The sequence below is a fragment of the Sphaeramia orbicularis genome, chromosome 5, assembly GCF_902148855.1.
Source record: "Sphaeramia orbicularis chromosome 5, fSphaOr1.1, whole genome shotgun sequence".
Lineage (NCBI taxonomy): Eukaryota > Metazoa > Chordata > Actinopteri > Kurtiformes > Apogonidae > Sphaeramia > Sphaeramia orbicularis.
The window spans coordinates 35,327,080-35,342,563 of NC_043961.1; the positions used below are offsets into that span (position 1 = coordinate 35,327,080).

At 38.3% G+C, this 15,484-nt stretch overlaps 2 protein-coding genes across 3 annotated transcripts in view; both read left to right on the forward strand.

Moving 5' to 3' along the window:
- The first annotated feature begins 2,647 nt into the window (after nt 1-2,647).
- Nucleotides 2,648-9,539, forward strand: park7 (parkinson protein 7). The gene is made up of 6 exons (XM_030135218.1): nt 2,648-2,848; nt 3,373-3,474; nt 3,627-3,686; nt 6,299-6,368; nt 8,574-8,660; nt 9,023-9,539. The coding sequence occupies exons 1-6, from the start codon at nt 2,759-2,761 to the stop codon at nt 9,181-9,183; spliced, it is 570 nt and encodes a 189-aa protein (XP_029991078.1). The 5' UTR covers nt 2,648-2,758; the 3' UTR covers nt 9,184-9,539.
- Nucleotides 9,540-9,800: 261 nt separating this feature from the next.
- Nucleotides 9,801-15,484, forward strand: part of kcnab2a (potassium voltage-gated channel subfamily A regulatory beta subunit 2a) — an 88,719-nt gene continuing 83,035 nt past the window's right edge. For both annotated transcript variants that reach the window (XM_030133923.1, XM_030133925.1), the window contains exon 1: nt 9,801-9,881. The gene's annotated coding sequence lies outside the window, so the exon portion shown is untranslated. The remainder of the gene's footprint in view (nt 9,882-15,484) is intronic.

A 15,484-nucleotide genomic window follows, 5' to 3' on the forward strand; every position in this document is an offset into this window, starting at 1 on the left:
AGATAAAACGCTCCTAAATATTCATTAGTTTTCTGACTGCAGCAATGTAAACCCCAAATACTGCTATTAGAATACAGGGATGACTTATCAAAGGGACCAAAAAGAGCCAAAATGAAGTAATGCAATGAATAAATAAAGAAAAAAAAAACATCTGAAAATTTTAATCTCTACTCATAGAAGCAAATGTTCTGTAACCACTTTGAATTTTGTGGCACTCTTCCTTACTGGGGGATCTGAAACAGGGTTTGCAGCTGTATATCTCAACTGAACAGAGCCTCTGCACGTAAGCTACATCCATATTAGCAGTTTATTTCCATGTTTACACCGTTTCATATTCTTTGCTATAGTAACAGGATTACTTTGTGACAAATGGTAATTTGCGGAATTCCCTCATTTCAGTTTGAGGATTTTCTTACTCCTCTGTCCCCCGTCTTAAAAAAAAAAAAAAAAAAAAAAAAAAAATTAAAAAAATGTTTCTGTATTCTCGACTCCCTGGAGGTTTGATCCAGAAGCCTTCAGGTTTTTTAGCAGACCTCTGTGAATAGCCAGATAAAGCAGAGCAAGGCCTGGTGATGCAGGCATAAATGAACACAAGAGAAAAAATAATGTCAAGGAATCTTCTGATGAGCCCCTTTTTATTTCACAGAGCATATGCAGACAAATATGTATATACAGAGTGACAATTTGCTGTCATGCTGTATTTGTGGAGCACACAAGTTTGCATCATGTGAAATTATGCATGCTTTTCATTAAAAATGACAAACTTTCAGAGCAAACTGTGGCAGTAAACATTTTTTCAACTTGGTCTTCTATATTTGAAGTTGTTTCATTGTTTCTTGTATAAAACCTGTGAAGACTCAACCTTTCTTGAGATGAGACAACAAAGCCCTGTGCAGACAGTTATATAATCTCTTTAATCAGTTGTTAAGCACAGCCTTTGTTTTCAGTCTCAGACATTGTTGTCCTCACAATTGTGTCACAAATCACTTCGAAACATATCATCAGTATAATCATGCACTTTATGATTACATACTGAGAGGAATTAGTAAATGAACATAAGTGAATTAATGTATGGAAATTAGCTTGAGTGCCACCATGGGTCGGGTTCAGTTGATCCCCAGCTGCATATGTCGGTAATCACCGCTGTCTCTTGGATTCACTCACAGGCACGCAATAAACAACCTGCTGCCAGCACCCCCTACGCTTTTGTCTAATCTGCCGTTTCACTGGGCTCTAGTTTGACGCACAAATATGAAAGAGAATCTCAGCAGCAGAATGCACAGAGGCACATTAACTAACACACTAAAGCCCCAGACATTAAGTCTAGGATTTACACTGGAATATGATTCCCTAACTGTCTTAAGAGTTTGGTGCAGAAGTTCTCAGACAGATCTTAAAGAACTTTGTAACAACAGAGACTCAGAGCCTGTGTTTTAAAAAAATATCTGAGTGAATTAACTCTCTGAGTCACTCATTATATTAAATAATACAACATACAACTGCTGTATTACTTATTATTATCATCACCATTAACATCAATGTCGTCATTGGGTTTTTTTTTTTCCAAAATGTTTGTTTGATATAGTCTACAGAAAGTTGACATATTACTGGATTTCATACAGTTGTAAATGGTGCAGTTTGATGTGGATTTTCTTGGCTTTCCCTTTTGAATCTTTGGTTAATACCTCCACCTACTGGAATAAGGTTTGTACTGCTTGCTACGTGGTCCATAATCATAAGCAGCCTTTACTTTCCCATCACTGACTGGAAGTTACACATCAGCCATTAACTCTATGTAGATCAGATCACATATAACTTTTTTATAAACTTAATGGTCCTCACTTAAGGGTTAATCACAGACTGTTGGGCTTATTAAAAATGAGTGGAAGGCCATTAATGGTACACTGTAATGGAAAAGTATTCAGAGTATCCAGACCTTTTTCTTAAAAAGAGGTGCTAATACCACATGATGAAAGTTCTGCTGTCAATACCTCAATTCAATGAAAATATGTAATTATTATTTGGATGATAAATTTGGATGATAATATTACTACTACTACTACTACTGCTGCTACTACTACTACTACTACTGCAAATAATAATGATAATAATGACATACAGTTATATCTTTCTGGGACCCAACAATGCATTTTTGTCTTCTGTGGGGGATAAGAGTCCCACAGATTAAAAAAAAAAAAAAGAATGAATGAACGAATGAATGAATGAATGAATGAATGAACGAACGAACGAATGAATGAATGAATTAAAAATAAATAAATAAATAAATAAATAATAAATGCATCTCAAAAACTGTTGCATTATGCTGCTTCAAATCACGGCAAATATTTAATTTATAAAAGCCTTTTACTTTCCTGGGTCTCAGGTGGATAGTATGAAAATATAATATTAACGTTTCGATCAATATTTTTCTCAGTGCTCTTATTTCAAACAATGGATTTTAAACAAATAACTCCCATTTGAAAAAAAATACAATTTTGGATAAAATACAGAGTATAGTCAGACCATAGCTACTATTCAGAGCTATTGCAATTTGCTAAATAAATAGAACTCAAACAAGTAACGGATACTGGACATTTCTTTGTCCACGGTGTTTAAAAAGGGGGATGGTGTGTTGGAACATGGCAACCCCGCTCCTGTCAGCCGCTCCGTGCTGAGCTTGCCAGTTGCAGCTGAAGTTGCACTCAGAAGTTAGCGTGTTTGCCTTTCATCCGACAGTAGCATAACTACAAGCTAAACCATGGCAGGGAAGAGGGCATTGGTGATCCTTTCTAAAGGTGCAGAGGAGATGGAGACCGTCATTCCCGTGGACATTATGCGCAGAGCTGGGGTTTGTTGTCATCTGAGTCAATGTTAGCAGTTAGCTAGCAGCTAATTCATCATTCACCACTGTAGTGAGCTAACGCTAGCTTCAATTAAAATTAGCCACCTCTTCAGTCAGCCTAAGCACTTTAATCACAAATGTTAACTGGTCACAGCAGCTTTGTCATGATATATTGTGAAAATGTTATGAAATTTAATTATACGCAGCAATTAAATAAGTCATGTTTAAGTCTGACACGTACAGAAACGAACCTGCTAACTTTACTGATTAAACAGAAGCAATGATATGGTATCATTAACCTGTGATATGTTTTGTTTTAGAGTCCATTAACCAAGTGATTTTAGTCCACGGCTGACCCATAACCTTAAAGCTGAGTCCAGAGGCCAAGTTAAATGTCAAAGTCCAACGTTACAGCACCTGCGTCATTTGATAGCTTTCAAAATAAAAGTCTGTCACTAGCTCTGTGAGGATGCCATGTCGTGTCCGTATGCTAATGCTGCACTTTTAACGATGCTTTTCCATTTCTGTAGATTGCTGTGACCGTTGCAGGACTAACGGGTAAAGATCCAGTGCAGTGCAGCAGGAACGTCGTCATCTGTCCTGACGACAGCCTGGAGGAAGCAGGCAAACAGGTGGGTACAACTCAGAAACAAAGCATTGTCACTACATGTTACAATGGTATGGAATGAGTGATGTAAAAACTTCTAATACTTCCTTCTTTTGTATATGTCCTGCAAGTTCACATCATGTAAGTTTAGTCTTATCTGTCATGGTTCATTTCTAGGGTCCTTATGATGTGGTTGTTCTGCCTGGGGGAATGCCAGGGGCCCAGAATCTGGCAGAGGTGAGAAAATATTACTTACGATTGTTTAATCAATAGTTATGACCCAGACACCCAGACTCATCCTTCTCACACCTTTTCTCTCTCCCAACCACTATCATCACCACACAAAGGGAATTTTCATTGTTTCCACATTGTTTTCAGTGTCAGGTGTTCTTAAAGGCAAAATATATAGAATTTCTGGCTTGTGTTTGTAAACAGACATACTGCATAGGGGAGAGGAAGCACATGGCAAGGAGGCTAAAGGCTGAGAAATATGAAGATACATTATTTACTGATTCCCTTCACAGTATATTAATTTTAAAAATGAAAATAAACACACACATCTTTGTAAAACTCTGCAAGAAGGAAGGCAATATGCAGCTGAAACACAACCTTCCTCATTTCTGTGTGTATGTCACTGACAAGTCTTTTACATGTATTGGGTTGAAAGGTCTGCATGTCGGTACTTTGCCCATACTTACATGATTAAAGGTTTTTATTTGTCACATGCTCATGGTAGGTAACACAGAAATCTAAGAAAAGGTTTGTGTCTTAGACAGAACTGAAAAGAGCAGAAAAAGGAGAGTATATCAGGAGTACATCAGGACTTCATTTTTGTTTTTTTCTGCTGGCTTTGGGATTCTGTTATTGGCTGAAGGTACAAAGTTAATACCTAGAAATATTCTATATTCCCATACACAACAAAACAAGAGGAAAATAGAAGATACAGAGGGCAGTGTCTGCAGCTGAATACAACACCACACACAGAGAGATGGCAGAAGTGATGACTAAAAAGGCTTATTATTGTAACAGTTTGGGGTTTTTTGGAAAATGTAGCACACTTTGCCTTTTTACTACATTATTTGTTATTACCAAAATGGCCATTAATCTCAATACAGCTTCAGATTTATGACAACTCTAGTCTTTTATTACTGTAGACAATTATTTTATAAGCTTTGCATAACAAAAATAAAACTACAGCCTATGTATAGGCTACTGATTGATTTAAAAAAAAAGAAAAAAAAAGGACAGTTCGTATGAATGAACATTTACATGTAAATACAAGAGATTTTAGCCATATGGCTAATTTCCATCTCGAGTCCCAATTGCAGGTAAAAAAACAACAATTTGCAAATAACATAATACCAAAACTCAGGGGTGTCCAGTCCTGGTCCTCGAGGGCCAGTATCCTGCATGTTTTAGATGTATCTCTTTTCCAGCACACCTGATTCAAATGATAAGCCTATCATCAAGCTCTGCAGAAGCCTGATAATGAACGCCAGGTGTGCTGGAAGAGGGAAATATCTAAAACATGCAGGATACCGGCCCTCGAGGACCAGGATTGGACACCTCTGCCATAACTGAACAAAGACATACAAAAAGAAAAACGAGCAACAACCCATAGTGCACACAAATAGACAAAAGCTGGGGGACCAAAGCAAGCCACCAAACATTAATTGGTTAAGGTTTGCACATGATTATATTGCAAATATCCCTTTGTTGCTATTACACATATCCCTTTATCACTATTACACAAATTCCACTACATATAACACTCTGACACTATTACACATAATTGTGTTGCACATTTTGTATTGTACCTATTGCACAGGATAATACTGCACATTTCTCTTAATCACTATTGCATATATCCCTGTCTTCATCACACATAATTACACTGTACATGTCCCTTTAACACTATTGCACGTATCCCATTATCACTATTACACATGATTGTATTGTACAGTCATGAGATTCATGTGTCAAATGTTTTTTTTTTTGTATTGTGTTCAAATATAATGTACTTGCAGTCTTTAATATTGATTATTAAATGACTGATTTTAAACTGATAAATGCTGAATTGTTACATCTTTATTTACTTGAATCTGAACAGATAGATGGCTGTTAGTCATCTTCATAATGTAAGAATGTGTCACCATTGTTAGAATTGATGAATATTTTGCTGGTATTTTCACTATTATTGGTTATACATAGATCATTATTGTGACTTGAAACGGCAAAATACAGGAGCACAAATACCTAAATTTACAAATAAGTTCTAGTATGCATATTATGGGAGAAATCTTATGACCAGGCTAAGTTGTGCTGGAAGGAGACTCTCACATTTCTTATGCAGAGGGATTCATTGAAGTAGTCTTGATATTGAGGATAAAAGAGGTGACTGTAGGAGTAAACACTATGTACTGCCACTCGATTCTGAAGATTATTCTCCTAACACAGCATTTTTACACCATGCATGTTTCAGTTCTGCATTTTCAAATATAAGATAGAAGAAGGAATGCTGATCATGCAGGGTCTTTCTCTTAAAATCAGGATAGAGAGATGTCGTTAACATTCTTGATGCCACAGGTGCAGGTAAACACTGAGTCATTACACTCTTAAACCTTAAATAAGTGACCTCCACTCCCCCACCTAGAGCAGGAACAGTTCCATTATATCACACATGTTCTTTAATAATATATATTTTTTCCAAAGCTCATGACACAAACTGGCTTTTATTTTGGGAAAAGAATTACATGATTCTTTTACGTTATTGTGTTTTTGACACATATACACAATCAAATGCCCTGCAAACGATTCCCTGGACATCTGTTTGCTCTGCTCTTTTGCAGTCTCCTGCTGTGAAAGAGGTGCTGAAGGATCAAGATGGCAGGAAAGGCCTGATTGCAGCCATCTGTGCAGGTACAGCTTTAAAAAGAAAACCAAAGTCATAATTATACTAGATCAACCTTCAATAATGGTTCATGTATATGGGTTAAATATGGCACGACCTCAAGTTTGACTAGAATACATCTCCAAGTGTGCGTTTTTTATTTTATTCTGGGGTTTGCTGCTTATGTAAAATGACATTTTGAGTGATTTTTTTTTTTTTTTTTTCTCATAAAATCATGCCAGTTTGGTAGTTAACTAAAATATGTACTGTACTACCACGAGACCTGATAACATTATTAGCAGTAACAATTGAGCTGTGATAGTCTTGTTTAAGATTGCATAATATGAGGGATGACGCCAAAGATCGCAATGTTTTTTTCTGTCACTCACTAGATGAATTGATAGGCTGTTTTTGGAAAGAAATCATTTTTCTACAATAATACCACTGGTTTTATATGTATGTATTTACATAGAATATTTAATAATAAAAGCTGACATTTTTGGGGGGTTTCAGCAAATTAAACACAAAAGCAGGTGAGCACTGACACATTTTTTCCAAAGGGAGTTGGAAGTTGAGTCCAAGGTGTTGGAGTATACAAGGATCTAATTGGAGAAATGAAATATAATATTACAATTTTTTTTTTTTTTTTTTTTGGTGTGCAGTTGTGGTCTGGTGTTTCAAATCGTTAAACCTTGAAATAATCATGTTGTGCTGCTGTCCACTGGCTTTGATGAAGGCATTTTTTCCCATTTTTAACCACCACTGTAGGAATGGATGAGGCGAGATATATTCCAACTTCACCACTAGTTGTCGCTAAAAATTACATACTGAATTTGCCTTATTTGACATCACCATGATGTGAATCTGCACATTGCGATGACAATGCTTAAACAGTATTGTGCAGCCCTGCATTTGTAGGCTAATGCTATGGATGGATTGACCTCAAAAGGGTTTATCACACACCTTTAAGCATCTGTTAAAAAAATTATACACATTGTGACATGCCTCATTAATTTATGGTCATCTGTGACCTTTTTTTGGCATTTGGAATGAAAGGGTGAGGGTTTGATTAATAAGTGTCCCTGAGTGAACCTACGGACACTGACATTTTATTAGACAGCCTCTGTATGCAGAGAAAGGACACTGGAAGGACATTTGGAATAGGGAAAGGGGACCAATGCGGCAAAGTGGATTGAAGGGTGTCCTAGAAAATGACTGAGATCCTCACAGGAATATACTGTTAATGAACCTGCCAGCAAGAGGGTCAGTTGCAAGACTTATTATACCGCCTTATCAAGAATATAATTTTCTTGCTGTGAAAAAAAAGTCTGTACAGAAAGCACTTCATCAGAAATGTATAATAATGAGCTTAACAACAAGTTTACATTTTACTTTTCTATGAATGTTTTGATTCTGGAGACAAGTCGCCTGCCTGACTTAATCAGAGATGTTATCTTGTGAACAGGTATTCACAAAAAAATAACTGATACTCATTTTTGTGATCCAACACATGATGGAAAGATGATCATTGTTGCCTTTGTCTCCAATTTCTGCCTCGCCGTCTGACTGTGGTTCTCAGAAGGTCTCTCTCTCCCAGACTGGCGTCCTCTGGGTGGAGACGAGCTGTAACAAGAGTAGCTTGGCTTTAACTGGCAGTCTGCTGTTCTGCCAGGGGAAAGTGTAATCTTTAGACTGTATGGGAAGGCTGCCAAGGAGTATAATCAATAACTTTCTATTTATTAACAGTTTTTGGATGAGCTCACTGCAGTGCTAGGACAATGCCAATGTTAATGCAGCAGCAGCAGCCTGTGTCTTCAGCATCTGTTTTTTCTTTCTTCTCAATATGGTGCAGAGTCTTTGAGGGGAGGCTGTAACTGTATACTATATGCGTTTATTCTTAGAAACAACAGTCCAGTTGAGGACACCTTTAGGACACTATGTTGTTATCAAATCCCTTGTACCTGTATTTCACTTGTATAATAATATCTACATTTCTTTATGTTAAATACAATGTGCTCTACATTTGACATACTATCTCTTCTTTTGTTTTATGTTTTATGCACAGTTTGTCATTATAGCTTGAGGTATTTTCTTCTATTTCACCATTTATCCTGTTAAATTTGTTATGAGCAAAACCTGGACTGACACAATCACGAGCAAGCTGTAGTCGTATTGTAACTTTTTAACAGGAAACTGTTGAATGAAAGTTATTAATCAGCTTTGCTGTTCCGCAGGTCCCACCGCTCTTCTGGCACACGGCATCGGGTTTGGTAGCACGGTTACTACACACCCTGCTATGAAAGAGAAGATGATGAATGGAGGTAAAAGCAGACTTTGTTTGACACAATAAACTCAGAATTTGTCCAAATTTACACTCTCATGTGGTGTGGTGTCTCAAAATTGTAATTATTTGTAGAGGACAGCAGAGGGAGCTGTACTAGCTGTTACTTGCCTAAGGAGAATCATGTCACTATGCAGTAGAGGAGAGCACACCACACAGAGGTGGAAGCAGATGCAGAAATTTGACAGAACATGCTAGAAAACTGGGTCATCTTAAATGGTGATAGATGATCTGTGTGTTAGAGCTTATGGCACAGTGTCATTGCTAATCTGTAACTTTTGGCCTGGAGCTTGAAGCTTTCATATTGAGATCATTCCATGTTATTGTTCTGTCTTTTTTTAGACCACTATAAATATTCAGAGGCTCGAGTTCAGAAGGATGGACATTACATCACCAGCCGTGGGCCAGGAACCAGTTTTGAGTTTGGCCTGACGATTGTAGAAGAACTTATGGGGGCTGAGGTTGCTGCTCAAGTCAAGGCTCCTCTCATTATGAAAGACTGACTCTAGCTGTGTTCACTTACACCCTGCAAGCACTATTGTCCGCTTTAAGTCTGGCACTTCTAATCCATTGTAGCTGGCACAAACAGTCAAAGTCATGAGTGACAAATCATTATCCCCAAGGGACATAAGGATGTCTCTGTTCTGATGGATTACTGTGCTTCTTTGTCTTTCTGTGTGGGCAGTGAAACTTGTCCTTGCCATTATAACACTGAAATACAACATGGGTCAATACTGCACAAACTTCCCGATTTAAATTTAATTTGTTTTATTGTAGTTTTTTGTAAAGCAAAATTGCTTATTCATTATATTGATGGCTTTGCTGATTTTACTGTCATTAAAACTTCAATGTGATGAAACAGTGCTTGTCGTGTTTTATATGTTCCTGCTAGAGGTCACAGTGACTTGTATTTTACATGCCCGCAGCGGTTGTTGACACCTAAATATAGGCTGCTAAATGTAATGTAGCCCTATTGTGAGAACCGAGAAGAACGCGGGAAGCTGAAACTGAATAGATTGGCAGATGTCTTGGCCAATAAAACTACTCAGCCCGACTGCAGTTGTATTCTAACTGTCCAATGGCAGCCCGGCCGCAGCCAGCAGGGCGGGGCTCTGATGCAGCGCGTGGTAGTTGTGTCAGAGCAACAAAATCCAGAGGGGCTTCTTCACTGTGAATAAGGAAGCAGAGCAATTCGCCAAAGGTAGGAGCTTTCTGGGTTTCTTCATTATTAATAGTCCAGCGGGGTTCAGTGGGAGAGTTGTCGTCGGGGCCGGTATTAGTCAAATATGTTCATGTGTGCTTTTAATGTTGGTACAGCATAGCAGTTTACGCAACGTTAATCACGGTAACTAGCAACTGACGGTTTCGGACCTTGACAAGACATGTTAACATTACACGACAACACCAAAAACATGTCACAGAGCATGAAGAGTGTTATAAAAAATCTGGGCACCCTTTAACCAGGAATAGATAGCTAAGTGTGTGGAGTGGTGAGCTCTCAAGTTCGCTGTTATCCACAGCGTAATGGATTGACATCAGCGTCTGAAATTGGCCGGGCAGGGTGCCGTTAGCTGGAGGTAACGTCCACTACATCTGCACAGTTTAGGGATGCGTTCAGGGTTAGCACACAGACATGATACTGTTGTCGGAGGAACACCGCATTGAAACGTAGAGATCGTTCTGCAGATGTGACCCGACATGAAGACGTCAGTTCCAGAAGCTCTCATCCTCAGCAGCAGCGGCAGCCGCCGCAGTCAGACTGTGCAGAGCTAACACAGTGCGGCAGAGGCCAGGTTAATGCCTCCATCAGCCCCACACTTTACTCTGACAACGACTGTTATCTGTTACACACGTGGATCCAATACAAAATCTAGTGTTTTTAGTTGCTTGCCTTCCAGATGTAAAACCGTGACCATTGAAAATGACACAATCTTGAGGTTAAGGTCACGGACGTATCTGTAATGAACAAGACTTGTAATTCTGAAGATATTGGCAGTCTTGTTTCCAGTAGTGTAAGAAAGTACCTTTGCACACAGCAAGTCTGTAAGTAGTAGCTTTTGTCAGTCAGAGTTGATTTGACCATATAAAGATGTGATATCCTCTTTGAGGAGGCCTGTCTGATTATGCTCTCGTTTGTGCTTGAGCACATCTAACAGGAAGAACCAGAGGTGTGATTTTCATCTTTCACTTTACATCAAGGGGAAAATACAGCACAACTTCTTTTGTGTTAGGCTGTTTTTTTTTTCAACCACTGGGAAACCGCCTCTTAGTCATTCGTAGCAAAGCATGCAGAACCACAGCAGTCAGAGGTCATCCAAACAGGAGGGCAACTCAACTGGCTTTTTCAGCCACATTTGTAAAACCAAACAGTAAAAGTTAAAGATCTCATTACCATGCTTCAAGAAAGCACTGTTGACTGAATCACATCATATCAGAATCAAAATAATCCAAATCATTACTATGCACCTGTCTACAGCAGTTGTCCTGACTACACTGTAGCGGTTTCAGGCTAGTTGTTTGCCCTATGACAGTCTTCAGCATTTTGGATAGGCCTGTGCCTGTCACATTGAGGCAACGTCACTGCATTGTGCCTGAGCAAATATGGTTTACGTCTGTGTTTCAAAATACAGAAGCTGTCCTTGCCACTATCTGGAAGGCAGTAAACGTCAGCTCTTAAGTAGTGTTTTGTCGGTAGTTATATGGCACATTCTCATTAATGCTATGTTTTTCAGTTGGATATTTCTGGAACGTTAACATTTTGCACTGTTGCACATAACATGTTAGAATTATTCTGCTTGAGCAGCTGTACAGTAAAGAGCTTGAGGCTTGACTCCCTATTTCTGGATGGGGCAGAGAAGAGATGGGTGGGGGGAGGGTGAGGTTGAAGTCACTGTGACTGAGTCATTGGTTTAGCTAATGATGTAATTAGAGTGCTGCACTTTGCATCTCCTGATTAGATCCCCTATTTGTGCTGGCCTGCAGACAATGAAGCTTGAATTTGCTTGTCCGCGTTTCTTTGGCAAATCAATTTCAAAAGGTAAAAGACAATTTGCCAGCTATTGGGATTTCGTCAAACATCAACATTTTGTGTCATCAGCAACAAAGGGATGGATTTGTGGAACAGGCAATGTGAAAGCCGAGTCGTAGCTCATGGTGACAGTTACAGTTTGAGCCACTATAGGTAATTGATTCAGCCATTAATCTTTGAAATAAAATAGATCTTCAAGGTTAAGTTGAGCTTTGTAGTTTATCAGATTTAATCTCAATATGAAACAAAATGGAACTTTGTGGACACTTATGGACTACTTTAGTTTGCTGCATAAAGTAAAGGATGACAGCTTTAAAATAGGCAATTGGAATACTCAAGTTCATAAGCATTCTTAAAGATCCATTTTGTCCCATTTAATTATTCTTTGGGATTTATAACATTGCTTAGATTGCATTTACAGATGGAGAAAATAGACTTCATTTGTGTTGATGTATTTTTAGAACAGAATATGACCAGGTAATTGCATAGGTCATATTATCTAGAACATTTTCAAACGCAGAGGTTAATGAGAAATGTTGAAGGTTAATGAGAAATGCTGTTCATACTAATTGTAACTGGGACAACAATAAACAAAATACCAGTTGTCCTTCTGGGGACAAACTTCAACAAATTCTAACCCCCCCCCAAAAAAAAAACAAAAAAACAAAAAAAACCCACACTTTTTTAGTTTTTTATTAGTATTATTGAAGTTCTTTAAGAAGTAGCCTTCTGTGCATTTGTATTAGCTCTGGATTCATTACATGGATTTATGATTGCCAGATGGACCACTCCACCTAATGTAGTAGTTTCATAAATTTATTGTTTTTTTTGAGGTCATGTGAAAGGCAGAGATGAGCAGGACGGACCTTCTGTACAAAAGAATATTTCAAACCCGGCAGAGAACATGGTCTCTCACTGTGCTTGTTTGTTGCATAGAATAACTGTATTTGTTTGTTTTATGTGTTAGAGACAGTGGGCAAATACACAGTAAGTGTGCATCCTGTGAAGTCCCAGTTGTATGGTTTCAATTGTTTGCTGTAGCTAAAGTTGTAATAGTTATCTAATAACTGCTGTTGGGACAATTTTGTACACACTGTGAAAACAAATTTACCTCTGGGACAGCAAGAGGTTATCTATCTATGCAGTACTGGTCACAGGGATCATATAAATGTGATTATTTGAGGTGATCATGAGCCTTTCGGATGAAGCAAACAGAAATGAATCATCACTATCACTTAGTTCTCTTTCACTGTTTGTGATTTCCCTGATGATCCTAAAAGAGAGCGCTGCCTTCTTCTTTCATTTCTGTCATATCTGGCCTGTGTCAGTTTATAAAATGCATAACCTTTTATGCCATAACCTTTGTGACCCCTCAAGTACTGATGTCTGAATTCCTGTGTATTTGAATTCAGTGTGGTCTGTCAGCACCCACACATTTCACCATGTAAAATGAGTTAGAATTAACAACTTATGAGATGCCTTTGAATACACATGAAGTTCCTGTTCCTTTCTGACACAGATAGCAGCCTGTGAATGGAACCAAAACACAGTCCAAACCCTCAGAATAGTGCCAGTGTGCTGGATAGCCTCCTGAGATTCACACAACATGCAGTCTTTCCAAGCCAGACCTATCTTCATACTTTGTTAGCACTGCTCCACTGCTGCTCTACCCTTGGTCTACCACTCTAGGATAGGGGTAGAAGTTCTTCCAGTTGTTTGGCTAGTTCTTGCGTGTTGCAGAGTGCAGGATGCTGTGACTGTATTTGCAAAGTAGTCATGGTAGGGAAGTAATTGAGGTGGAACATGTGCATGAGGAAGTGTGTCATGATATTGAAATGAATAAATCCATACAAAAGACATACAAATAAGGGTGTCTTTGTCAAAACTTGGGGATTTTGAGCAGCTCAGAGAATGTTAGACTTTCATGTAGCAAGGGGACTCTAAATATTAGCATGCATATAGCAAAAGGAAGGAGAATGGTAAAATCCTGCCACCCCTGCCACTGCGTGACAAAAATATTCACCCTTATTCTGACAGAGTACTTGCAGCTAGCCTACTCATCATACAAAAAATCTGCCTACATGGGATTTAACATTTTTTTCTGTCAATTTGAACAGTTAACATATCTGTTAAGGGTATTCTGGGCTAGTGAACCTCAGAGACTTTTCTCTGCTTTAGATTAATCTTGAAATCAACACTATTAAGAAGGAATAGTTTCATCACCATGTGTTACTCTTAGAGACGTTGATCATTCATTACTACAGCCTAACTCTAGCAGAACCTATGGGAGATGTGGATTTCTGTGTCGTGGAAGAACTTGGACACTAGTTCCTCAGCCTGACTACCTGTAACTGCTCTATGTGATAATCCCTGTGTAACCGCACTTAGACTGGAGCACTAAGAGCCTAATGGCCTTATCTAGGGCAATGCCCAAAGGACTATAGAGTCCTCTCAATGAGGGGATGCAAGATTAACCAAGTCTCTGGAAACTGCAATAAGTATGGCATTTAACATATTTTACAGACCATTTATTTCACTGTTTTTTTTGTTGTTTTTTTTTGCAGTGATTCTTAAAAATGATTTATAAAAGTTAAACAAGTAATGTCCACATATCAGAAAACAATGTATTTGTGTTATGAGGACAAAATTAAGGATAAATTATGTGCCAATTGAAGTACATAATTATATATTTCAGTATGTTACAGTTGCTAGCCAATTTTTTATGTGTGAAGGTGGTACTCAACTCCATATGCAATAAAGTGTGTGATCTTGAGCTTCAGACACAGAAGCTCTCAAATTGCACCACTCTGCTTCAGTAGAAATTTATAGAAAAAAATCTAACAAATCAAAGAGGCGTTTTTTTATGTCTCGCTTGATCAACACAGAGTTTAAGTTTTGGCCTGGATTTACATATTCACTCTTTATCTGCTGTATCAACAGAATACTGAAGCTTGGAAAACAACATCACTAAATCTGCCCACTTGAGAAAACGGTGAGCTGGAGATTTTTTCCCACTTGCGTAGCTCAACATTCATCTTTTGCTGAGGCTCTTGGAGGCCTGCTGTCAGTGTGGAAGCTAGGGGTGTGCATCTCCTTTGTAAGATGATACATTGGGTAGGATATCATTCGGGAATCATATGTTGTAATACAGAACGAATGGAAATGAGTGGCTGGTATGTGGGAATCAACTGCACATGATGTTTAACGATTATGATGTACAATTCTGCCAGAGATTTGTCTCAGAAATGCTGTTGGTTATGTCTTGGGCTTTTGTGTCTTTAATATATCACAAAAGCCCTCACTCTCTGCTCCACTGTAAGGTCTGAACTGATTACCTTGGACAAGACAGAGATGAGACAGAGTTTTGGTTGGAAACAGTCTTTAAATCCATGTTTTTTCCCTTCACGTTCTTGCTTGTACTGTAGCATCTTCATCACCATTATAACACTCACCATGCCTTTTCACCAGTTGAGGGTTAAAATTTAGTGTGCGACAAGCATACTTAATCACTATTTCACAAAGCTTACAGTCAGCATTTGGATCAACTTTCCTCTGTCTGATAAAATCCAAAAATATTCTGAACTTTTTATATTCGATGGTACACTGCACATTGTCAGAATTGTGAGAAATGTTTACCTATGCTACAAGGTTATCTTGCTTTCATAGTAAGTCAAATGTTGTAGGTAGTTGAGAGAAGACTCAGAATCAGAATCAGTTTATTTGCCATTTGCAGAAAAACTGCAACTGATCAATAAATAGAGACTCAATTGACCATT

Coding starts and splice junctions, on each gene's coding strand:
- park7 (XM_030135218.1), top strand. CDS start 2,759: ATGGCAGGGAAGAGGGCATTGGTGATCCTTTCTAAAGGTGCAGAGGAG. Junction 3,475..3,626: donor TGGAGGAAGCAGGCAAACAG/GTGGGTACAACT, acceptor GTTCATTTCTAG/GGTCCTTATGATGTGGTTGT. Junction 6,369..8,573: donor GATTGCAGCCATCTGTGCAG/GTACAGCTTTAA, acceptor GCTGTTCCGCAG/GTCCCACCGCTCTTCTGGCA.